This window comes from Pinus tabuliformis, chromosome 8 (assembly GCF_031772625.1).
Source record: "Pinus tabuliformis cultivar Carrire ecotype Pingquan chromosome 8, CPIR1, whole genome shotgun sequence".
NCBI classification, from domain to species: Eukaryota; Viridiplantae; Streptophyta; class Pinopsida; order Pinales; family Pinaceae; genus Pinus; species Pinus tabuliformis.
This window is the reverse complement of record NC_142294.1, coordinates 1559780338-1559807139: the sequence shown is the minus strand read 5'-3', so window position 1 is coordinate 1559807139 and position 26802 is coordinate 1559780338. Positions and strand designations below refer to the sequence as shown.

General features: G+C 40.6%; 2 protein-coding genes across 3 annotated transcripts in view; one reads left to right on the top strand and one right to left on the bottom strand.

The window, feature by feature from the left end:
• LOC149241919 (uncharacterized) overlaps positions 1-26802 on the top strand; it is a 242274-nt gene that overhangs the window by 122018 nt on the left and 93454 nt on the right. For both annotated transcript variants that reach the window (XM_089374079.1, XM_089374080.1), the window contains exon 3: positions 8964-10514. In XM_089374079.1, the coding sequence (XP_089230205.1) occupies positions 8964-10514 (1551 nt within the window). The remainder of the gene's footprint in view (positions 1-8963; positions 10515-26802) is intronic.
• On the bottom strand, positions 17576-19415 carry LOC149241920 (uncharacterized). Its single transcript, XM_089461033.1, has 2 exons — positions 17866-19415; positions 17576-17734 (listed from the first exon to the last, which is right to left on the bottom strand). The coding sequence occupies exon 1, from the start codon at positions 19413-19415 to the stop codon at positions 18111-18113; it is 1305 nt and encodes a 434-aa protein (XP_089317159.1). The 3' UTR covers positions 17576-17734; positions 17866-18110.

Below are 26802 nucleotides of genomic sequence, written 5' to 3'. Positions count from 1 at the left end.
GAACAGCAATCATTTGTCATAAGCTAAATCACAATGCTCTTAAAATGACCAAAATGATATCCAGCAACTGGGAAAAAAAGATAAATGCTTTAAACCAAAACTGAAAACCCTAAAACAACTGATTAATGTACAGGTTTTTGGCCCCTTAATAGCCAGATTCAGCAATGAGCACAAGAATATTTTAAAGAAATAAAGATTTCAGATTTTCACTGTGAAGGACTTCAGAAAATCTCTCATGCAAATTAAAAATAAACTGAATGATAGACCCAGGATCAAATCCAACTAGGCTCAGCAAAAAATGCTTGCGGGAGTTGGCTGGTTCAGCCGAGAACTTCCCCAAACGCCCACAAATTTCCTTCAGAAAGGGTTTTCTGCACACCTCAGAACAACCATCAGTAAAGAGGGCAAAAATGCTGCTAGATCTCAAAAAGTAATGGAGATACCTGCCATTACTTCAGAAACCCTAACAACACTCAAACCCTAGCAAGTGAACAAGATACCTGTGCTCACAATACTCTACAAAAAGCTATTATTAATGGCTGAAAATAAAATATGCAGAAAATTAAACAATCTCACAGCATTTCAAGAGAGTAACACCAGCAAGATATGGACCCCAAAGTCTTCTTTTATTAACCAGAAACAGATTTACAAGAGAGCTTCTTCAGTACCAGACTCACAGATCTTCTTCCAATTGATCTGAAAATGGCCCCTAGCACCCTACTTAAAGGAAATGATCCCAACGGCTAGTTCGAGTGATCCATGTCGAAATGATCTCGACCGTCGATGGAGATCAAGACATCTCTTAATCTCATCCGTCGAATTATTAAAAAATAATATTTTGCATGCATTCACTTAAAATATTATTATTTTATTATTTTAGGGTTTTTGCTCTATTTTATGATTTTTTATTATTTTATTATTTTTTTAATTTTAATTTTTTTTTTTAATTTTATTATTTTATTAAATGGATCATCGAACTAAGCCTTCGGAAACATCACCTAGGACCTAGGACTTAGGACTCATGAGGGGATTTAAAACATTTTTCAACCCTAAAGACACATTAGATCATGACTTTTTACAATTTACATCTTAAGAGGACAAACCCACTTAATACAGACCCTCACAAATCACCCAGTTTCTGTGACACACTTATAATCTAGCAGATCAACACACTAGGATTCTCCTAAAATTCTAATGACAAAATCCATCTCGGCTTTGGGGTCAGGTTTGAAGGAAAACTCTGCCGATCATGGATCGGTGAGATGAAAAACCTTCCGGGACGTAGATTACCATCAGAAAGTTAGGTCCACCTAGGCAATTTACATACATGACTCATGTCTGCTAAGGTTATTTACAATTCATATATGCAGACTGGGTTTACAATCAAAATGATTAAGCTGCTGATGACTGCAGGATGGCACGACACGCTGATCAGGTGCTGCCCCTTTTTTCTTTGCAAAAAGGGGAGGGGGTACTGCATGGGTAGTTGACCGGTACTGGTCAACAGCCAGAAAAGCAGGAAGTGTAGTAAAAGCCAGAAAAGCCAGAAAAGCCGGAACTGCTGGAACTGTCGAAAAAGTTCGAACTGCCGGAAAAGCCGAAACTGTCGGAACTGCCGAGAACTACCGGGAAGTGCCAGAACTACAGGGAACTGTCGAAACGGTCGAAGCATCTATCTCCGAAAGAGAACAATATGCAAGGGACAACTAACTAACATTGGGACAATTGTATGGTACTTAGCAGCAAATACACTAAGCATGCAATGTTACAACTAGCAAATCAAGGGGCAACTAGCATGCAACAACAAGCATGCTAAGGACAATAAGCATGCAACAACAAGCATGCTAAGGACAACAAGCATGCTAGGGACAACAAGCAAGCAGGGTGTAGCCAACACATAGGTCAGGATGGCAACATGGTGCAACAATGGCACATAATGCAGTACAGTGATGTGTACAGTGATGATTAATGAAGCGTGATGAGATGCAGTATAGTGATGATGGTGCAGTGCGGTGAGGTGCAACATGATGACGAAATGCAGCACAACGATAGGTGAAGGAGTCACCCTAGAGAATTATTTGAAGCAGCATGTCTTCAACTGATCTCATGTATCATCTTCTTAGAGATGATCTATGCTCTTATCTAGATAGTCAAAGTGTTGACTTCTGTTGTAAACGTACTATCTCTCTCTCTCTCTCTCTGTTGAACTATTGAAGAACATATAAGAAGAATTGATCAAGGGTTTCCCCACATTGGGGTTTGTCCCTGGTTAGCGCCACATCTTGTGTTCTCTTGTCTTGGCTTGTCTTCTGCGATTTATGTTTATGTTCTATTTGCAGTTTACTTTAATGCTGATGTGATTGCTAATCTGGAAAAGATATGGAGCTAACTGTGAAAATTGAAATAAATTGCTCTAAGCATAGAACATACCTAAAATTAACAGCATTGAAGCAAAGATTGAAGAGTAATGAAGTTGGAAAAATGTGTGATTGTTGGACTCCACAACTATTTGCTTCGGGTGCATCTCCTCATGAGACTAAGAACAAAAGCATGGTTATATATGAGCTTGGGGATGCTCCTAGCCTGATCAATCACCTCTTTGATGAAGTAAATTTTCCCTATATCTTCGAGCATTATATCAATACAATGTGCAATGCATGGAGTCCAGAACAATGAGTGGTGCCTCTCCATAAGCATCCTACTAACAGCCAAATAATTAGTTGCATTTTCTGTTATGATTTGCACCACATTATGCAAACCGATCTCCTAGAGGAACCCATCTATCAACTTACATATGAATGTTGCATGTTTTACATGTGCTAATGGATCCACTAATTTGATAAACATGGTACGTCTAGGACATTGTAACAAGATATTGAAGTGTCCCGCCCTTCCTATCTGTCCAACAATCAAACATCACTTCTCAACTTCTCATAGGTAGTGCTTTTATACCCTGGGCCAACTACAATAATGGAATCACACATCGACTATCAAAATGGATTGTTTTTGGTGATTCTGAGAAGTAAGTCACCCCAGAAAATACATTTCCCATAACCCTGTCTAGTTCTGCCTTCTCATTTTTTTTAACACTGACATGATGGAAGGTTGTGCTCCAACTCTAATTTGTGGAACAATAAAAGATAGGACCTCCTGATAGGCGAATTTGTGGAGTCCCTCCCACTAACATTAGTGGGAGATAGCCTTGAACTTCTAACTGCATGTTCGACCTTGTTTGTGGCTACATAGCTATGAGTATGATCTCGTGTGAAGCTGCATGGTTGCAGAAGCTCTTATGTGCGTTGTTTTTACACATTATGAATACAACTGTGATTCTCTATGACAACCAGACCGGGGATTTGATTATTGAGGAATCTCGTATTCGATGATTGCTCCAGCAGATAGACATCAGATACTGCCTTATCTGCGATATGGTAAGTCGATGAGCAAGGAGGCTCCATCACATTGAGACTGAAGTACAGGTCGTAGACATTTTGTCAAAGCCCTGGGGAAAGGTCAAATCTGTGAATTTCCCGAACGACTTGGAGTCGTTGAGAGACCTTCTTATAAGGGTCTTGCATGTTGCATGCATTAAGCTCTGGGAGCTCTGACGGGCTTGGGGTACTTACTAGAGCAACATACGACCACAGGGCGACTCACCCTCCCCTGGTGGTGCGCTATGAACATGATGATTAGTTCTCCTGTGGCAACTGTGGAACAGGTTGATTAGTTCTCCTGTGGGCCAAGATGATTTGTTATCTGTGGCGACTATGGAACAGGATGATTAGTTATCTTGTGGGCCAGGATGATTTGTTCTCCGTGGCGACTGTGGAATAGGATGATTAGTTCTCCTGTGGGCCAAGATGATTAGTTCTCCGTGGCATCCACTGACAGGATGATTCGTTCTCCTGTGGACAGGATGATTAGTATTCCTGTCGAGGCATCCTACCCATGCAGTCTGGGACTCATGGGAAGTACCTCTCATTTGATCAATGAGCAAGGAAATGAGGATAGGGACCATAGTAGTAATATCGATGGACGCATCGCTGTATCTACCATACTCCTATGCTAGGATGACCTCCATAGATCTGGGATCAATGAAACTGATTTGGGATCAGTATGAGTGGTTTGAGACACTCTCTTGTGACATTGATCTGGGATCAATGAAACTGATTTGGGATCAGTATGAGTGGTTTGAGACACTCTCTTGTGACATTGATCTGGGATCAATGAAACTGATTTGGGATCAGTATGAGTGGTTTGAGACTCTCTTGTGATATTGATCTGGGATCAATAAAACTGACTTCGGGTCAGTAAGAGTGATGTGACACACTCTCTTCAGATGAAATTGACTTCGGGTTAGTAGAGAATGGTATGAGACATTCTCGATCAATTCTTCTTCTTCATGGTTCAGCAGAGCAGAGCAACGCAGAGCAGAGCAGAGCTCAGCAGATCAGAGTAGAGCAGAGCAGTGCAGGGCACTGATGGCAGAGATAGTACAGTTGGACATATGGATCAACAGATGGAGTTCTCCCTAGTTGAGAGGGAGTGTTAAAATTGACAACTAGGGCCAAACTCCATGTGGGTCATCTTATTTATGGCAACTGATATTTTTCTAGGATCCCTCTCATCGAGAGGTGTAGGATTGATCTAAAGATCATTCGATTCCGATAAGATTCATGGAGTTATAAATTTATTTGTGTTATAAGACAATTCGTCAAGGTCAGCGAACAACCAAATAAACCCCACATGTGCTCAATGTTTTAGTATAAATAGAGGCGGCCTTCAGGTCATTTCAACACACTTGGGATCTCTACTTGTCTTTGGGTTTTAGTAGGAGGAGAGATCCTAAGGAATAATGTGGCCTTGATCCAGAGGCTAGAAAGCTGGAACTGTCGGAAAAGCTAGAAAAGCCGGAAACGCCGGAAAAGCCAGAAAAGCCAGAAAAGCTGGAAAAACCGAAACTGTCAGAAAAGCCGGAACTACCAGAATTGCCGGAAATGCCATAAAAGTTGGAAAAACCGGAACTGCTTGAAAAACCGGAACTGCCGGAAAAGTCGGAAATGTCGGAAAAGCCCGAAAAGCCGAAAAGCCGGAAGTGCCAGAAAAGCCCGAAAAGCCGGAATTGCCGGAAAAGTCGGAACTGTGGGAAAAGCCGAAACTGTCGGGACTGCCAGAACTGCTGGGAACAACCGGAATTGTCGGAATTGCCGGGAACAACCGGAACTGCCAGAACTGCTGAAACGGTTGAAGCATCTGTCTTCGAAGGAGAGCAGCATGCAAGGGACAACTAACTAACATTGGGACAGTTGTATGGTACTTAGCAGCAAATACACTAAGCATGCAATGTTACAGCTAGTATGCAAGGGACAACTAGCATGCAACAACAAGCATGCTAAGGACAACAAGCATGCTAGGGACAACAAGTAAGCAAGGGACAACAAGCAAGCAAGGTGCAGCCAACACATAGGTCAGGATGGCAACATGGTGCAGCAATGGCACATAATGCAGTACAGTGATGGGTACAGTCATGATTAATGAAGCGTGATGAGATGCAACATAGTGATGATGGGTGCAGCATGGTGCAGCGCAGTGAGGTGCAGCATGATGACGAAATGCATCACAACGATAGGTTAAGGAGTCACCTTGGAGAATTCTTTGAAGCAGCATGTCTTCAACTGATCTCATGTATCATCTTCTTAGAGATGATCTATGCTCTTATCTAGATAAGTCAAAGTGTTGACTTCTGTTGTAAACGTACTATCTCTCTCTCTCTCTCTCTGCTGAACTATTGAAGAACATATAAGAAGAATTGATCAAGGGTTTCCCCACATTGGGGTTTGTCCCTGGCTAGTGCCACATCTTGTGTCCTCTTGTCTTGGCTTGTCTTCTGCGATTTATGTTTATGTTCTATTTGTAGTTTACTTTAATGCTGATGTGATTGCTAATCTGGAAAAGATATGGAGCTAAATGTGAAAATTGAAATAAATTGCTCTAAGCATAGAAAATACCTAAAATTAACAGCATTGAAGCAAAGATTGAAGAGTAATGAAGTTGGAAAAATGTGTGATTGTTGGACTCCACAACTATTTGCTTCTGGTACATCTCCTCATGAGACTAAGAACAAAAGTATGGTTACATATGAACTTGGGGATGCTCCTAGCCTAATCAATCACCTCTTTGATGAAGGAAATTTTCCCTATATCTTCGAGCATTAAATCAATACAATGTGCAATGCATGGAGTCCAAAACAATGAGTGGTGCCTCTCCATAAGCATCCTACTAACAGCCAAATAATTAGTTGCATTTTCTGTTATGATTTGCACCACATTATGCAAACCAATCTCCTAGAGGAACCCATCTATCAACTTACATATGAATGTTGCATCTTTTACATGTGCTAATGGATCCACTAATTTGATAAACATGGTACATCTAGGACATTGTAACAAGATATTGAAGGGTCCCGCCCTTCCTATCTGTCCAACAATCAAACATCACTTCTCAACTTCTCATATGTAGTGCTTTTATCCCCTGGGCCAACAACAACAATGGAATCACACATCGACTACCAAAATGGATTGTTTTTGGTGATTCTGAGAAGTAAGTCACCCCAGAGAATACATTTCCCATAACCCTGTCTAGTTCTGCCTTCTCACTTTTTTTAACACTGACATGGTGGAAGGTTGTACTCCAACTCTAATTTGTGGAACAATAAAAGATAGGACTTCCCGATAGGTGATTTTGTGGAGTCCCTCCCACTAACATTAGTGGGAGGTAGCCTTGAACTTCTAACTGCATGTTCGACCTTGTTTGTGGCTGCCTCTTCTTTCTTTCATTCCTTTGCATGAATCAAATCATGCACAACTCTCATAACCTCCATGCTAGCGGCAAGACAAATGCAAACATCATGTCGGGGATTTTTGACAAATGGTATTTTGATCTGCTAATCCCTTCTGTCATATGCTGCTCACTCAATTTGCTATTAAATCATTGTTGGTTTGTCCCATCTTTAGGATCCCTATACTTGCCAAAATGGGTTCAAACCATTTGGCATATTTGCTATATAAATGGACAACTTCAAACGTCAAACCTTAGGCACAAAGAACACAAAAAATGGCATTAAAACCCCACTAGAAAAATAATAACAGCCTATTGGTTTTAAAAATCAGATTCTCTAGATTAGATTATTAGCAATGAAAAATGACAATGAGAGGGTGACTAAGAAGTTAAAATCAAACTTACATATCAATGTTGCATCTTTTACATGTGCTAATGGATCCACTAATTTGATAAACATGGTACCTCTAGGACATTGTACCAAGAAATTAAATAGTCCCGCCCTTCCTATCTGTCCAACCATCGAATATCACTGTGTATCCAGAGACCTCCCAGGATTGCTTCAACTCCCCCAATCTAGAATAGATGTTATTTTCTGGTTCATGAATTGACATCCACAACTTGTCATAGGTAGTGCTTTTATACCCTGGGCCAACAACAACAATGGAATCACACATTGACTCCCAAAATGGATTGTTTTTGGTGATTCTGAGAGGTAAGTCACCCCAGGAAAGATATTTCCCCATAACCCTGTCTAGTTATGCCTTCTCATTTTTTTAACACTGACATGATGGAAGGTTGTGTTCCAACTCCAGTTTGTGGAAAAATAAAAGATAAGACCTCCTCATAGGTGAATTTGTGGAGCCCCTCCCACTAACATTAGTGGGAGATAGCCTTGAACTTCTAACTGCAGGTTCGGCCTTGTTTGTGGCTGCCTCTTCTTTCTTTCTATCCTTTGCATGAATTAAAGCATGCACAACTCTCATAACCCCCATGCTAACTGCAAGACAAATGCCAACATCATGTCGGGGATTTTTGACAAATGATGTTTTGATCTGCTAATCCCTTCTGTCATATGCTGCTCATACAATTTGCAATTCAATCATCGCTGGTTTGTCCCATCTTTAGGATCCCTATACTTGCCAAAATGGGTTCAAACCGTTTGGCATATTTGCTATATAAATGGACAACTTCAAACTTCCAACCTTAGGCACAAAAAACACAAAAAATGGCATTAAAACCCCACAAGAAAAATAATAAGAGTCTATTGGTTTAAAAAATCAGATTCTCTAGATTAGATTATTAGTAATGAAAAATGACAGTGGGATGTTGGCTAAGAAGTTAAAATCAAGCTTGTTGCCCAGTTAAAAGAAAAAAACCTTACATTGTTTTATGGGTGTGAAAATCATGGCAAAATGACAAAGAAAAAAAATGTAGGCAAACAATGAGGCAAACAAAGAGACAAGCAAACGTGCATAAATCTATGAAAAAATAGCATTAACATGGTGGGATTTAAATACATTTCTGTGAGTGGAAGATTCAACAGCAGTTGGCAAATGAAATGGAACCCTTGCTCTGCTAAAAATTCCTTGATGGTGATGATGATGGCTATTTAACTATCTCCACAATGAGTGATGATGGCCGCATGCCCTCCTCCTTCCTTCTCCAATCCCCTAGAAACACAAATGAAGAAAATAAAATCCCAAAATTGCTTTAAGTCTCACGGGTTATATTGGCAGCCGATTTTTGGTTCATGGTGAAATTTTGTCCCAAAAATTCACAATGTTGAGTTTGAGGAAAAAATCATGACTTTTTTGGGCCAAAAACTCAGCTGGCTGAAAAAATTGCGATTTTGGATATGTTATCAACACTGATCTCAACCACACACCAGACTAGGAGCTAACTAGTTGGAGACAATCTCTCATGTCCAACTAAATCTAACAAACTCCTAAATTATATAAGCAAACCATCCACATAAAAACAAACTCTACCTTACAATAACCTATACATTTAACAATCATGACCTTATTGTATGATGAAGAATCAAGCATTAATTTAATAAGACAAGTGAGAGTTGATAATTCCAACAGGATATAAACAATATTTGCTGACATAACTTTTGATAGTCATTTGTTTTGCCAGGTCACTTCACACAATGGCCAAACAGAGGATGCTGATGGAAATAATTTGTCGAGAACAAGTAGCATGGATTGTAGCTTTGAGATGGAGGACAATGAACATCTGATACTGATTTTTGATGCATTAACTGCTTTGGTAATTGATAATAGTGGTAATCATCTGGAATTGGTGTCAAAGGATCTAGCTTTTGCAACATTGTCTTGTATGAAAGTGTTACGGGCCAGATTCCATGACCAAGATCAGAAACAACTACTGAATTCAGATTGTAATTATAAAGATAAAATGCAAAATATCCTTAATGGAAAAAGATGCTTCGTGGAAAGGATGATTTTTAGGTTAGCTGTAGAGCAAGGTGTTTCTGATTGCTCAACTTACTCTGTTGATACAGTGAAGAAAAGTATATTTGGAGGTGCAGATTCTTGCTTCGAACATTTTTTGCAGCATCACTGGGAATGCTGTCCGATGATAATAAGAAAGGCAGCCAAGATGGAGAGTGATAATGATATTATTGCTTCATTGATTGAAGAAACACATAATCAAAACATTGATTATATACTAAACCAGTTATTGACAGGAATGGTCTCCTGTCCACCTGTTACAGCTGATAACTTAGATGCCCTAGATTTCCTGGCAGAGGTGGAGGATGGTCTGGGTCACTCAATGATTTATGGACAGGATATTCGTATTATTAAATCAAATATGGAAGAGGTAAATGCCAGCTTTTCAAAGGCTATACCTGGGATAAAAGAGCAGCACTTTTTTAGAGATCTTAATAATGCAGTTAAAGGGGAAATACCAAAAATTGTCTCTTTGCAGGATTGTAAGCAAGCCTATAAAATGGGTTACACAATTGCTATAAGAGGCATGGAGTTCCGTTCCTGTAAAGTTGCTGCAATAGCAGATGCTTTGGCCATGATTTTTGGACAAGCATCTGTGGGTGCAAACCTCTACTTAACTCCCCCCAACTCTCAAGGGTTAGCTGCTCATTATGATGATCATTGTGTTTTAGTTTGCCAGCTTGCAGGAAACAAGAAATGGATTATCATTCCTCCAGAAAATGTGCTTCCTCGTTTATATGAACCTTTAAATGCAGTGCATATTGCACCAGACGATGTGAACAACCTTGAAGAAATTCTGCTGACAGAGGGTGATATTTTATATATTCCTAGAGGATTCCCACATGCAGCACACACTATATTCAGTGATACTTGCCATTATTCCAATCAAAAGAGAGATCAAAGAAAGAATTTTGATATATATTCCAATCAAAAGAGAGATCAAAGAAAAAAAATTGATATATGTTCTTGCAGCAGTGGGACCAAACCAAATAATACAGTTAGAAACACAAACATGGGTGAGAAAAGATATGGCTTTGATAATTTCTGTTCATCAGAAGCAGATTGCATCAATGAAAGTAGTTATCGCACATTTCCTCAGTCCACTGAAAATGGACCTTTGCCAGGCTGTGTGGATCAATCTACTAATGATGGTTTCTCCTTACATCTTACATTTGGAATAGAGGTGGAGCTTCCATTTGAGTAAGTAACATACATTAAAACTTCAGATTTTCTGCTTTCAATTGTTATTGTGTTGTTTTACTGATTTTTTTTGGATATTATGTTCTATACGCCCGAGCAAAGAATCTACTAACATATGAATGAGACGTTAAGAATTTCCTAAGCTTTTTGTTGGACAACTTCTAGAGTATCTTTGGATGCTGCACTTTAAACGTTTTTCCATTAAAAATCATCTTATATAAGATGAAATAAGTCTATAGGGTCATACATTCTGTTCTCAACATTCGTTATTACAGGGAAGAAAATTGTTTTGAACAAGAGTTTCATCGTCTTGATAGGCATTTACCTTCATCTCAGCATGTTGCCTCATAGCAATGATTAGGTTTCCTTGTATTTTCTCTTCCTTCATCGTGAATGTTGCTGCTTGTTTATTTTGTTTTTCCTTCCAAAATATATACAAATACATAATATCAGAAGATCAACAGCTATTTTAGGAAGGATATGTAGAAACTAATTTGGGTTTGAATCGCTCTAGTCTTCTACGATTTGGCATAGTGTGCCCTTAAGCTAGATGATGGGGAACAGTGTGCCTTTAGTGAGCTGAACACTGTGTCGTGTGGAGATGATAGTTAGTAGTCTGCCTCCATGAACATGCTAATATAGCGTCCATAGAAAAAATGGTATGGGGAAGTGTGTCCCAAGTAGGACGATGGAAAATATTATTGCACTGAGTAGGAAACATCAGAATTCCACGAAAAATTGGGGCATTGTTGTTACCGAAATGGCAGGTGGTTGTGTACTCCCATGATATTGTTACCAACAATGTGTCCTTAATAAGAGGAGGATGAGAGCAGAGTTCCTTGAAGTGGCTTGAGACATAGTGTACTTGATGTAGGAGGCAGTGTAGCCCCTCAGCTTTGATCGGGGCCTAAAATAATAGGCAGCCATCTGTTTGGACTAATGATGTTGGTTTCAACATGATTTGATTAGAATAGAAGATATAAGGTTGTGGAATGATGTGGGATGATAGTCTAGTTTGCTGCCAAGAGGGCTGATAAGAACCTTATTAGTGTGTATTTTACAATTTTAATTACAGTTAGTGATTGAGGTGGGCTTCAAAGTTTATAATATGCTATAGATGGCTAGAAATTGCATGTTTTTGGAGGCGGCTTGTTTTGAATATAAAAAAGGCCCCTTTTCGTTTGTCTAATGTTCTTGTATTGAGGAGTATGTGTGTTGGGCGCAGCCCAACTTGGTCCAGTTTTGGTCAAAGACTCCGCATTTTGAGGAGCGAAGTGCGTGGAGTCCGCGAAGTTGTATTTACTGCGCAATGTCTAGGGGCTTCGGGGTGGGTCGAAGCCCCTCATTTTGTAACGGGTATTGGGGTTTTAGTTCATTGTTTTGTTGAGTCCATGGTATGTGGACCATGGTTTTTGTAGCAATGTAATGTATTTAAGGACATGTAATGCTTTGTCGAAGATCATCATTAGATCACAACATAGAGAGAGCACAAGTGATTGAGTCTTTTGTTCTGTGTTTTGGGTCTTAAGGAAAGGCTCCGCAACTGAGTGTGCGGAGGCCTTGGAAGAGTCTGCAGCTGAGTGCATAGACCACCTGTAGCTGGGTGCACAGGTTGAGAAGTTGTATGTACTAAAAGATCTATCTTAATAAAGAAGAAGAAGTTTTGGCGAAGTCTTTTGTATCTATATCTATTATTTGTGTTCTATCTGTTTATGCGAAGTAATTGCAAGTAATTGGTATGTTAGCGCAACTGTTATTGTTCTATAATGTGTTTATATTAAAATGAATGTGACAAAGTTTGTAGTTAGAATACACTGCGCAGTAATGTTATGAATGTTAGAAGGAAGATTAAAGTACAAAAAAGCGAAGTTAAGAGCCACTTTGCGCAGTCCCTCAAGGTTGCAGAAACCTGGTTCTGCAATCACCCATATCCACCTCGGGTGAGACTTCAACCTGCTTGCGGCTTGTTGCCAAAAGGGCCGGTGTTTGAGGGTTTTGTTGGTGCGAAGTACAAGCCGAACCTGGGTCAAGCCCAATCAAGCCAACAAATGGTTTCGTTGCCGGGACCAAGATTTGTTTGAGGGATGTGGATGTGGCATCCATCAAAGAAGGAAATTTCAAGATTGGGTAGATTAGAAAGAATGAGAATTCGTAGTTCAGGAAACAAAAATCCACGATTGTCGACTGAAGCCTGGTTGCAAAAGTATCTCTTTACAGAACAACACGAGATCTTCTTCACGACGTTTGCTAATGAACTATATGAATGGGTATCAAAGTTGACCGAGCATAAGACTTGTTTCAAAAACGACGAGCCTACCACGTGGAGCCTTGAATTGATACAACGACTCAAGAATACTAACAACAATATCTCAAGAGCGGTTGATTTTTGGATTGACAGTATCCTAGGAGGATTTATTACTGAGTTCACAATAGACACAACATATCTTACAACGAAGCTGAGCGAAGATTTTTCAAGGGTCTGTTGATTTTTAATGTACCTTGGACAAGTGGTTTCCCATGGGTTAGTCTCTACCTAGGGAAAAGTGTCCAAAATAATTCTTTTCCTAAGTGAAAGTGACTTTATAAGTGGTAAAGTCAATGTTACTTTATAAAGTGAAAAGTGACTTTAGACATACAGTACAACGTGGGTACTTTATTTAATGGGTGAGTTAAAATATAGAAAGTGAGAATTAAATGCACATTTATTTTCATCCCTTGATCTAAATGAATCTGAGCCATTAGATCTTAGGGTTGCCCAAAAGTCATTTAGGGAAACAAAAGGGGGAAAAGAAAAGAGAGTTTGAATTCATTCTTCATGAGCAAATTGGAGAAAGGAGTTTGAGAGTTGGAGAAAAGTTTTGAAGGAGAAATTTGTTGTAGCAAGCTGAAGGAGTGATTTCTGGGCAAAGTTGGGCATGGAAATGAAGGTTTAGAAGACATCAGAAGGTACAGTACGAACAACATTGAATGCTGTGAGTTGCACGCCGTTCGATAGAAGTTTTTGATTTTTTTTGAAAAAAAGTCGTACAGTGGCACGGAAATCCGTACAGTACATACGGGATAGTTCGTACAATAGTATCCATACAATATATATTTTTAGCTTCAAGTTGGCATGAAAATTGAGGCAAAGTGGGCATGGTTTTCAAGGAGTTTTGGGCTGAAGAGATAAGTTGTATTTTGCTGTTTTGTTTTGTCTACAAATGTATTTTTCCTGAACTTGAAAGATAAATAAATTTGAAGAGCTCTCTAACAGGGTTTACCTTGAGAAGATTGAAGGGGTTTTGCCTGGGTCTAAGTTGACCAAAAATCTGTGTGTATTTTTATGTGTGTTGCTGGTCTGGTTATGTCCATATTTATTTTTAACATGTGTTGACAGTCCCATGTGTTTTAATCTGAAAATTTCATTTCCAGAATTCTATATGTGAAATGTATGTTTATGGGAGAGGGCATTTAACTGAATGGAAGTGATAAGGTGAAATTAAAAGTGGGTTGGGATTGTTGGAAACTTTTTTTTAGTCATCAAATTTCAACATGGTATTAGAGCTATAGGCTGAAAATTGCAGTTTGAACAACAGACAGTAGTTTGGGACAACAAACAGTGGTTTGGACAACACACTGAATTTTTGGATAGCAAACTGATATTTTGGGACAAGGTGAAATTTCACACAGACTGAACTTTTGGGACAGCGAGTTGTGCTGGAAAGTTCATTTCTCCATTTTCTTGGTTTTGTAAATTTTGGATAGCAGTCATGGCCATGTTCTTAAGGATAGAGGACAGACTAGATGGGATATTCATCAAATTTCAACATGGTATTAGAGATATAGGTTGAAAATTACAGTTTCAACAACAGACAGTAGTTTGGGTCCTGGGACAACAAACAATGGTTTGGACAACACACTGAATTTTTGGACAACAAATTGATATTTTGGGACAAGGTGAAATTCCACACAGACTGAACTTTTGGGCAGCAAGGTGTGCTGGAAAGTTCATTTCTCCATTTTCTTGGTTTTGTAAATTTTGGACAATAGTCATGGCCATGTTCTTAAGCATAGAGGACAGACTAGATGGGATATCCAATTATGTTGTTTGGAAGGACATAATTTAGACAGTGTTTGAGGAGGCAGCAGTTTGGGACATAGTGCGGCAAGTGGTTGTACCTCCTACTGTTGCAGATGAACTTGCTGAATTCGCAAAAAATAATGAAAAGGCAAAATTGATTTTGATGGACAGTCTGAAGGATCACATGGTTCCTCAGGTGAGAGGAAACACATATGCATATCAGATGTGGACAACTCTAACCACTCTCTATCAAAGTACCAATGAGAGCAGGAAGATGGTACTCAAAGAACAATTGAAGAACATCAGGATGACAAACGCTGAAAGTGTAGTTTATTGTCTTAGCAGGGTCAAATAGGTACGTGATGATTTGACTGCTATTGGTGAGACAATTGCACCCACGAAGTTAGTCGGGATAGCTGTAGCGGGAATTCCTAAGTCTTGGGAGGTCTTTGGAGATGCTGTTACCTCTAGGGAGAATCTTCCCAATTGGGACAGATTCTGGGATGATTGTGTGCAACATGAGATACGGAAGACTGGCAGTGGTGGGGTGAAGATAGCAGATGAGGAGGATGTAGCCTTGACAGCCAGGGGGAAGAACAAAGGGAAGGCCAAGAAAGGGGCCTCATCAGATGGGGCTAAGGAAAAGGAGGAGAAAAAGAAGAAAGATATGGATATATCCAAAGTCAAATGTTGGGCATGTCAGAAGATGGGACACTATGCTGTTATGAGTCTCGAGAGGAATAACAAGGGGAAGAAGGGTACTGCAGCTTCAGCAGAGGTGGAGCAGTTTGCTTCACAGTTTGACTGGGACTTTGCATTTATTACTTCTACATTGAGTAAGAGTACATCATCTGATGTGTGGTACATAGACAGCGGGGCTTCCCGCCATATGACAGGTGCACGAGAGTTCTTTTCAGAGCTTGCAGAGAGGGCACTCGATATTGAGATTGTACTTGGAGATGACCGCACTGTGAGAGCTATTGGTGTGGGGATTGTGACCTTTGACAGGGAGTCTTTGCCTCCTTTGAAGGTCATGGATGTTTTGTATGTTTTGGGGATGTAGAAGAACTTGATTTTAGTGTCTACTATGGAGGAGAAGGGGTTTGACGTCACTTTCTCAGGAGGGCAGGTATTGATGCATCCCAGGGGAGCTTCCATCACTTCGGCCAAAGTGATTGGAGTTCGCTCTCGGAAACTATACTGGTTCAATTTTTAGTCGGAAATAGCATTGGTGAGTTGCACATCTGGTAGCACTCACACTAGTACCACTAGCAGTAGAGACTTGTGCGAGTTATGGCACTGGAGGATGGCGCATATGCATCATGGAGCTTTGAGAGTACTGAGGGAGATCACTATTGGAGTTCCTGATTTCAGTGTCGAGCATTATGAGGTCTGCAAAGGGTGTGCTTTGGGCAAGTACACCAAGTTACCATTCCCAGCGAGCGACAACAGATCTACAGGTATACTAGACTTGATTCATACTGATGTTAGTGGCCGTATGTCTCATGTGTCTTTGGGTGGTTATGAGTATTATGTTATATTCATTGATGACTACTCTAGGAGGACTTGGATATATTTCCTGAAGACCAAGGGTGAGGTCTTCAGTCGCTTTAAAGAGTTCAAAGCTCTTGTGGAAAAGTAGACAGGTAGGAAGATTCGGGTCTTGAGGTTAGACAATGGTGGTGAGTACACCGATGGTGGGTTTTCTGACTTCTATGCATAGGAGGGCATTAGGAGAGAGTTCACGATTCCTTACAACCCCCAACAGAATGGGGTGTCTGAAAGGAAGAACAGAGCTATTGTTGGGGATGCTAGAGCGATGATTCATGATCAGGGCTGCCTTTGTTTTTGTAGGCTGAGGACTGCAATACTGTTGTTTATCTTCAGAACAGGAGTCCTCACAAAGTATTGGGGAATATGACTCCGAAGGAGGCTTTCACTGGAGAGAAGCCTCATGTGGCACATCTTCGTATCTTTGGATGTCTCACATATTCTTATATCCCCAAGGAGTAGAGGACGAAGCTGGAACCCATGGCAGAGAAGGGTATCTTTATGGGTTACAACGAGACTTCGAAGGCCTATTGGATCTTCATTCCTTCTAAACGGAGAGTGGTGATTAGGAGGGATGTGAAGTTCAAGGAGGAGAGGGCCTATCGGAGATCACGGGAGTATGATGAGAGAGAGTCACAAACTTCTCCTCAGCAGGGAGGTCAGGTACAGGGAGCAGGACCTCAGGGTTCTGGATTGACTGGTACAGGAGGTACTTCAGTGTCAGCGACATATGGGGCACCAGTGGAAAATTCACTGAGCACCTCTTTAAAGCAATGTTGCACAAAGCGCGATCGGGATTTAATCGGCGCCGGGAAAAAAGCGGAAAAAATCGACAAAAGCGGGAAAAAAGCGTTTGGCACAAAAATATTCATTTTTTTTCATTTTTTTTAATATCTAAACCATCTACAACATAAAATAAATACATTGACACATAAATATGATAAAAAAACTAATATATAAGATGTTTAATATCATTTCTAGCGCTAAAATCACACATAACATTGAATCATGTCCTGAATAGTAAGTCCTGAGTCCCAAGTCCAACTCAGCCTCAAAATATCAACAAAAAATATGATAATGTATCTCATCATGTCATAATGTCATATACAATAAAATGAAAGTCTAATCCTATTGATTTCCTCTGCCCCTCTTGCGAGAAAATGGCACAGCTTTCTCTTTCCCTCTAGATGTAGAAGCTGGTGCCTGTGCTGGTGGAAATGGCAGTGGAGTCTGATGTGCTCTAGAAGCTGAAGAACTAGTAGTAGCAGCTACAGGAGGCTGAGGTGGACGGAGACCACGTCCTCTACTGGTGGTAGTGGTAGCCCGGGTAGGCGGTGTCACCTCCTCCTCCTGCTCCTCCAACTCCTCCTCCTCCTGCTCCTGCTCCTGCTCCTGCTCCTCCTCCCCCTCCTCCTCCCCCTCATCCTGCACTAGCCAATCCTCAGTGGGATCCATGAGAGGCCTCTCGGTCTCAACCCTCCATTCAGCAGTGGTGTCAATCCCATCCAATGAGATGGCTTCCGTATCAGGTGTCTTCTCTAGTTGTTTCACCCACAATCGAAGATTGTAGTAGACATAGACCATGTCATTAAGTCTATGGGACTCCAACCTGTACAAAGTTCATGAAATAATAAATTAATAATTAATAATTAATATTATAAAAAAAATATTGTTTAAAACTTTAATGAATTCAAAAATTTATTTGGAAATTTGCAATATTTTAAATGTTTAAGTGTTAACCTATTGCGCTTCTTGTTGTGTATTTTTTCAAATACACTCCAATTGCGCTCACATCCCGAGGAGCTGCATGTTTGGCTGAGGATGCGTACGGCAAGATTTTGCAAAAGGGGTACTCTGCCACCATACATCTTCCACCATGCGTCTACAACAAAATTACAAATAAAATTTTAAATAAACATAAGAAAAAAATGGAATTTGAAGAAACAATGAAATTTGAAACAAAGTTACAAAGTACATACTACAAACTAAAAAATACCTGGCATTTTAATCGTCCTATCAATGACAGCCATCTCAAAGCCAAATGTGCCACCTGACAACTTATATTGCTCAATTTGTCTAGAGATCTCCATACGTTCTTCTGGAGATCTCACCATCTTCTGGACACAGGTTAATAATCCTTCCACGACCTCAACATCAAAATTAAACCCACATGCATAAGAAAATGCAGGGTTCAGGAAAAGCCCAGCAGCATGAATGGGACGATGGAGTGTGTTGTTCCATCGCTCATCAATGACTTCCCATAGAAGGAGTTGTCTCTGAAACCCATCATCTCCCTTATCATCATAGTAGGACCGAATGGCTTCTTTGGCCCTGTCCATGGCTTCATACAAATAGCCCATTGCGGGCTTCTCACCATCAACCAACCGAAGAACCTTTACCAAAGGTTCTGTAACAGCGCACACCTCCTGCACTCCCGCCCAAAAGTCTTCCTGGTATGAAACTAGTCTGCAGACGGCCTCTCCTTTTGGTTTGCGGCTCATTGACGAAGCACGCCACTCCTCTGAAAGAAACATTCTCTTCAAATCCCACATAGAATTCAAGAGGGATTGAAGAGATATGAAACTCGTCGCAAACCGTGTAATGGCGGGGCGCACCAACTCTTTGTTGTTGGTGCATTTTCTCATCAAGCTAAGCACAGATGTGTGATTGTAAATAAATTTTGTGATGCTTTTTGATGAGTCAACAACCTCTTTGACAAAGGGAATTTTCCCTATGTCCTCTAACATCAAATCAATACAATGGGCAGCACAAGGTGTCCAAAATAAAGCAGGATGCCTGTCCATAAGCATTCTACCAGCAGCAACATAATTTGCAGCATTGTCCGTTATGACTTGGACAACATTTTCTGCACCCACCTCCAAAATAAACACATCCAGCAAATCACATAAAGTTCTTGCATCTTTGATTTGATGAGTTGCATCAACAGATTTGATAAACATAGTCCCCTTGGGACAACTAACCAAGAAGTTTATAAGGGTTCTCCCCTTTTGGTCAGTCCAACCATCTGACATAACAGTGCATCCTGTTTGTGCCCATGATGCCCTAAAATCCTCCAATCTTTGGGTGCAGTCACGCTTTTCATCTTGAAGAAGCCGGCCTCTGAAATCATGAAGAGAAGGGATTTTGTACCCCGGGCCAACACTGGCAATAGCATCAACAGTAGGTTGGAAAAATGGATTATTCCTTATAATGCTGAAAGGAATATCACTCCAGAGGAGAAATTTTGTCATCAACTTGTCAGCTTGTTCTTTTTCAGTTCTTTTTAGCATTGAACCAATAGTTGGTTGTGAACCAAGTGTGGTTCGAGGAACAAAATATGATGATGCAGCTACCGGATTGACTGACGCTGCAGTAGAACCAGTGCCACTTGGCCCACTTCCTTCAGCTGACCTTTTTAGTTGCCTTTTGAGTTCTTCTTTGGCCTCTCTAGTGTGCTCTAATTCTCCCAATGCTCTCATGGCTTTTTGGATAATTTCAGCATTTGTATTTAGACAGGGCCCCACATCATGTCCAGGGATTTGTGCAAGGTGGAACTTCAACCTGTACACCCCCCCGAATATTTCCTTTCCACACAACTTGCAATACAAGTTTTGTCTATCATTCGGAGTTTTAGGGTCACCATATTCCCAGAAAGGATCCAATTTCCTTGGCATGTTTGTTTTTGAATTTTGAATTTGCAAACCTATGGAAAAATAAGGATTAGGAAATAGGAATTTAGGATTACATAATACAAATTACAATTTAGCATTTGCAAAATTACAAGTTAATTATTTCCAAAATCCCAATTTCTAAACCCAAGTTACCCAACCAAATGCCAATGGCAAATGCCAAAAAACAATGAAAATTCAAAAAAACTAAACAATGTTTAAAAAAAATGAGAAAATAAAAATAAAAAATTGGTTCTCATAGTCATAACAAATTACCCATCCCAAATCAATGAAAAATTTCAAAAAATTCTTTAAAAACAATGAAAACCAAAGTTTTTATAGAAGCAAAACCAAAAAAAATTAATCTACATACCTCTTTTATGGACAAATTGGTGATCTTGGCTTGGATTCCTCCTAAAAACGCTTGGATTCGCTCCCAAATCCGACGGAAACCCTTCAGCTCCTCTCCCTCACCTCTTCTCCTCCTCCTCCGCGCGGACAGCACAATGAATAAAAAAAAAAATCGATTTTGCATATAAAAAGCCCGCTGCCCCGACGGCCTGCGATTTTTTCCTTAAAAATCGCGATTTTTTTCGAAAAAATCGCGATATTTTCAAAAAATCGCGATTTTTTCGATAAAAATCGGTATAAAAAAAAAGTGGCGATTTTTACGGATAAAAATCGCGATTTGATCGGGCAGAGGAAAAAATCGCGATTTTCCGATAAAATCGCGATTTTATCGCGATTTTAACAACACTGCTTTAAAGTTTAAGGAGTCCACTATTACAAAGTTCACATGGCACTTCAGCTGACACAGGCATAGGTGCTAGTACAAGTTCTTCGAGGACAGGTGCTGGTACAGGCACACCAGGGTCAGTTTTCTGACCTTCAGCTTCACCAGATTGGGGGGCAGAGGATGAGGTTCCCTATGGTGAAGCTTCTTTAGGGAAGAGGAGGCCCAAGTGGCTTCAAGACACCTTGAAGGAAGCAGAGTTCGTTGGTCCTTCGAAGAGGGTGAACAGGGAGAGTGTGCCACCTGAGCGGTTTTGCAGTTATGTAGCCAAGGCTACCAACATTGTTGACTCTGAGCCTACTAGCTATGAGGAGGCTGCTAGCCAGGAGGTATGGAGAGAGGCTATGGTGGAGGAGTATGCCTCTATCATTAAGAATAATGTCTGGGAAGTGGTGCCTAGGCCTGAGAGCAAGACAATTGTGACTTCTAGGTGGCTCTGCAAGACCAAGCATGCTGTGGATGGCAACATTGAGAAGTTCAAGGCGAGGTTTGTGGCTAGAGGGTTCTCACAGATAGAGGGAGTTGACTATGATGAGACCTTTGCTCCCGTAGCTCGGTACACTTCTATTCAGTCCCTTATTTCTATTGTTGCAGAAATGGGTTGGTAGATCCATCAGATGGATGTGAAGACCACATTTTTGAATAGAGTTATAGAGGAGGAGGTGTATGTTGAGTAGCCACAGGGCTTTGAGGTACTTGGGCGGGAGACCCATGTATGCCGGTTGAGGCGAGCACTCTACGGACTTAAGCAAGCTCCAAGAGCTTGGTATTTGAGGATTGATACTTACTTGCAATAGATGGGTTTCACGAAGAGTGATGCAGATCCGAACCTATACTACATTGTTGTAGGGGATGATCTGCTCATTCTTGTGTTGTATGTTGATGACTTGTTCATTACTGGGGCAGAGAGACTGATTAGTGGTTGCAAGGAGGATCTTGCTATGGAGTTCGAGATGAAGGACATTGGGCTGATGCATTACTATTTGGGGCTTGAGGTATGGCAGGAGGAGGGGCAGTATGCCGTGGATGTGTTGAGCAGATTTCACATGGCAGACTGTAGACCCATGTCTACACCTATGATCACCAACTGGAAGAAGCTTCATGCTTCAGATTCTAGTTTAGTGGATCCCACATTGTATAGGCAACTTATTGGGTCCTTCATATATTTGGTCAACACTAGGCCAGATATATGCTTTGCAGTGAACACACTTAGCCAGTTCATGGTTGAGCCCAGGAAGGTGCATTGGGTAGCTACAAAGCACATTCTTCGCTACGTGCAGGGGACTGTTGATTATGGTCTGGACTATAGGCGGGGAGATGGAGTGAGGTTGGCAGGTTACACAGATTCAGATTGGGCAGGCTATGCTTTTGACAAGAAAAGCACTTTAGGGTGTTGCTTCGGATTGGGTTCGGCAGTTGTGTCGTGGTTCAGTCGAAAGCAAAAGTCAGTTGCTTTGAGCTCTTCTGAGGTTGAGTATATGGCTGCTAGTCAGGCTAGTTGTGAGGCCATTTGGCTTCGCAAGTTGTTGTATGGCCTATTTGATCAGGAGTTGAGACCGACGATTATTCACTGTGATAATCAGAGTTGCATTAAACTCATAGAGAATCTAGTGTTTCATGACAGGTCAAAACACATTGACATTAGATATCATTTCATCAGGGACTATGTTCAGAAGGGGGTAGTGAAGCTGGAGTATATATCAACAGATGAGCAGGTGGCCGATGTTCTCACAAAGTCCTTGCCAAGAGGCAAGCATGTCCATTTCAGGGACAAAATGGGTGTGGTGAGAAACACTTTCCTCGGTAAGAGGGAGTGTTGATTTTTAATGTACCTTGGACAAGTGGTTTCCCATGGGTTAGTCTCTACCTAGGGAAAAGTGTCCAAAATAATTATTTTCCTAAGTGAAAGTGACTTTGTAAGTGGTAAAGTCAATGTTAAATTATAAAGTGAAAAGTGACTTTAGACATAAAGTATAATTTGGGTACTTTATTTAATGGGTAGGGAAAAGTGTCCAAAATAATTCTTTTCGTAAGTGAAAGTGACTTTATAAGTGGTAAAGTCAATGTTAAATTATAAAGTGAAAAGTGACTTTAGACATAAAGTATAATGTGGGTATTTTATTTAATGGGTGAGTTAAAAAATAGAAAATGAGAATTAAATGCACATTTATTCTCATCCCTTGATCTAAATGAATCTGAGCCATTAGATCTTAGGGTTGCCCAAAAGTCATTTAGGGAAACAAAAGGGGGAAAAGAAAAGAGACACTGAATTCATTCTTCATGAGCAGATTGGAGAAAGGAGGCTGAGAGTTGGAGAAAAGTTCTGAAGGAGAAATTTGTTGCAGCAAGCTGAAGGAGTGATTTCTGGGCAAAGCTGGGCATGGAAATCAAGGTTTAGAAGACAACAGAAGGTACAGTACGAACAACATTGAATGCTGTGAGTTGCATGCCGTCGAGAGAAGTTTTTGAAAAAAATTTCGTACAATCCATATAGCGGTACGGAAATCCGTACATTTCATATGGGACAATCCGTACAGTCGTATCAGTACAATACATATTTTCAGATTCAAGTGGGCACGAAAATCGAGGCAAAGTGGGCATGGTTATCAGGGATTTTTGGGTTGAAGAGATAAGTTGTATTTTGCTGTTTTGTTTTGTCTGCAAATGTATTTTTCATGAACTTGAAAGATAAATAAATTTGAAGAGCTCTCTAATAGGTTTTCCCCGAAGAAGATTGAAGGGGTTTTGCCTGGGTCTAAGTTGATAAAAAATCTGTGTGTATTTTTATGTGTGTTGCTAGTCTGGTTATGTCCATATTTATTTTCAGCATGTCTTGACAGTCCAATGTGTTTTAATCTGAAAATTTCATTTCCAGAATTCTATATGTTAAATCATGAATGTATGTTTATGGGAAAGGGCATTTAACTGAATGGGAGTGATAAGGTGAAATTAAAACCGGGTTGGGATTGTTGGAAACTTTTGTTTAGTCATCAAATTTCAACAGGGTCCGCAAGGTAAGTACCTAAATTCTTTGAAGCTTTCGATTAAAATGCTTTTGTGTGCAAAGAGCGTACTACAAATGCAGTCATATTAATGTTTGGATGAAGAGGGAATAAGTTTGAACCAAGACTAGGGTCTACGCGAAGTGGAAAGCGATATAGAGTAGAATGCGAACCAAAGAACTTTATTGAGACTGACTATAGTCCCTTGTTAGGTGGGTCTGAGAGTGAAGAAGAAGGAAGTAACCTCACAACCTCGTAGTATTCCCCCTCCCATCCTGAAGGTGCGTCGAAGTTAGGAGTTGAGAAAAATCAAGGCATCTTTGGGATTCCCCATCCATCTACTCCCCTTACCCCCCATCCCCCTCCCCATAATTCCCCTACGCCCCCTCCCCCTCCCCCTAACCCCCCAAGAAGAAAAATGGTCGATGACATTAAGCTGCCTATCTTTAGAGGACTTGGATTAGAGGATCTTGAGCAGTTCTGGTTTGTAGCTGATGTAGTATGGAAAGCAAGACAGATCACTGACGAAGATGTAAAGAAGGTGCAACTCATCACGACGCTGCGAGAAAGAGTGTTGACATGGTACATGAAGTATTCTGTGACTAATCAGGCTGCTTCGTTGGATGATATTAAGAAAGCGTTGGTATCAGAATTCAAGAAGCTGAAATCAGAATCATAGTGCATTACGAAGCTGAAGGAAATCAAATAGACGGCTACTGAGTCTGTGTGGGAGTTGGATCAACGATTCAAGGTGTTAATGGGACAAGTAAGCTTTAACATACCCCCAAAACAACATAAAGAATGGTTTATAGTTGCGCTGCTGCCACATATTAGGTTACCCTTGACGCAACAGAAGATAGCAACTCAAGCCGAAGCATTGGAGATTGCAATGAAGCTGGAAGCCTCGCCAATCGGAGATACTCATGCAGGAGTACAACAAATTCAGAGTCAACTAGCAAATTTGACCTTGGAATTGCAAGATCTCAAGAAAGGTAAAGAAACCATATCATAAGTGTGGTGTACAAAATGCAAAGCAAAGGGCCATTATAAGGATCAATGCCCTATGTTTAGAGATTATTTGGCAAGTGGAGCACCTAATCTAGTAAACCCAGGATCAAGTTTGTGGTGCGAGATTTGTAGACGAGAGGCCAACATCGATCTGAAGATTGCTATTTGTTACATAAATACATGCAGACCCCAAAGCAACTGTTTTGCAACTTTTGTAAATCAATAGGCCATGATGAGAGAAACTGTTGAAGTTATGACTTGATGTTGGAGCGCATTGCTGATGCTTATAGACTGCAAGCTGAAGGACATACACATGAGGAGCTAGGCTAGCATGCTGGTCGAGGAGGCTTCCAAGGAGGAGGAGGAGGAGGAGCTGGTCGAGGACGCAACCAAATTATCTGTTATAACTGTGGATAGGCAGGACACTTCGCAAGAGACTGTCAAAACCCTACTACAACCTACAACTACTGCAAATATTTTGATCACGTGATAGAAGAATGTCCTGTCCTTATCGTGAAGATGCAGGAGAAAAGGAACCAACAGCCTGCAACAAATATTCAAATGATGACCGCTGAGCCAAGGGAGGATGAACTGCGCATCAACATCGTAACAAGGAGTGGAGCTGCGACGGGAGACGATAAAGGTAAGAAGAAAGTAGAAGAGACATGGGTAAGAAAGACCGCAGAAAAGGCCCCTGGGTTCAGTATCCAAAAGGAAAAAGAAATGTTCATGGGAGCGAAGTGAAGCTTCATGGATGCTGGGGCTTCAACATCTAGTGCACAACCGAAGTTAATGCCAAAGAAGGACTGTGACAAAGTGTCTACTCTGACGCAAGAATTAGATCCAAGTATTTTGAAGTCGTTTTTATAGACTTGCATGAAGTTGTTGAGGAATCAGAGGGCTGTCGAAGGACTCCAGGAGTTGATAGACTCCTACACTGATAAAGAGGTACCGCAAAGCAATCTGCGTACAGTGAACAATTTACATCGACACAAGAAGAGAACGAGGAAGGAAATGAGATTAACTGTGCAGATCAAGGAATATGATATGGATCAGGTAATCTTGGATTTAGGATCCGATGCCAACGTGTTACCTAAGCAAACTTGGGAGTTAATGGGAAGACCGAAGTTACAATGGTTGCCAATACAGTTGAGGATGGCCAACCAACAAAAGATCATCCCTATGGGAAGGTTACCTGGCATCATAGTAGACATTGAAGGAGTCCGAACCGTTGCAGACTTCGAAGTGATTGAAATTGTAGATGATAGCAACCCCTATCTAGCACTTCTTGGATTGGATTGGGATTTCGATAATTTGGCGATAATCAATTTGAAGAAGAGACAAATGATGTTCGAAAAAGACGATGAGGGTCATTGTCCCTCTAGACCCCTCAGAAGGAGTGCGCTATACAGAGCTTGTCCGAGATGAATACTGCAACGCAGATGTCGACAACATTTATTAGATAACAGCTAAGGAGGAAGATTGGATTAATCCCACTGTAGATGGAAAATTGGGCTAGGAACAAGACAATTCTTGTACTTCAGATTTTGAGGAAGAACTGGAAAATTGGCAGAACAGGTTATATGAAGTCTCTACCACAAAATCACTTTGTTTGCGTAACTACCGATGTACGTGATCTGCCTTATTATGATGGGATTAGAGATGTAAGCCTGTTTCTTGATGAATATGAAAGAGAAATACCAGAAGAACAAAGGTTGCAAGCTTTGGATGTAGCCTTGAGGGCTACACCTACTAGATGGTGGGGTACTCATAAAATAAATATAGCAGATTGGCAGCAGTGTCAAAGATTAATGTGGATCAGGTTTGGCTCAATTGACACAAAAATAGAAGTAAAGTATGATGGTAAGGTTGATCCCCGGGAGCATATTCATCACTACACTTTGGTTTGGAAAGAAATTCCAGAACAAGAGTGGGTACATGGGTTTATCCACACACTAGAAATGATTCCTATGAATTGGTATCTTGAAACAGAACTGCGACATGGAACTGCGAACTGGACAAATTTGGTTGAAGGGTTCATACTAACATTCAGTTTTGAAGATGATTGCCCGTGTATAGACTCGACTCTTTAGGTAATCAAAGCAAAGGTTTTTGAGAATGAAGCTCCATTAACTTGGTAGCATGATTGGGTTGCGTAGTTACAAAATGCATTGGAATGTTATAATATCACTGCCAAAGAAGATGA

What these genes read in the sequence shown, in the direction of transcription:
- LOC149241920 (XM_089461033.1), bottom strand. Translation starts at nt 19,415, where the DNA reads ATGCTAAAAAGAACTGAAAAAGAACAAGCTGACAAGTTGATGACAAAA.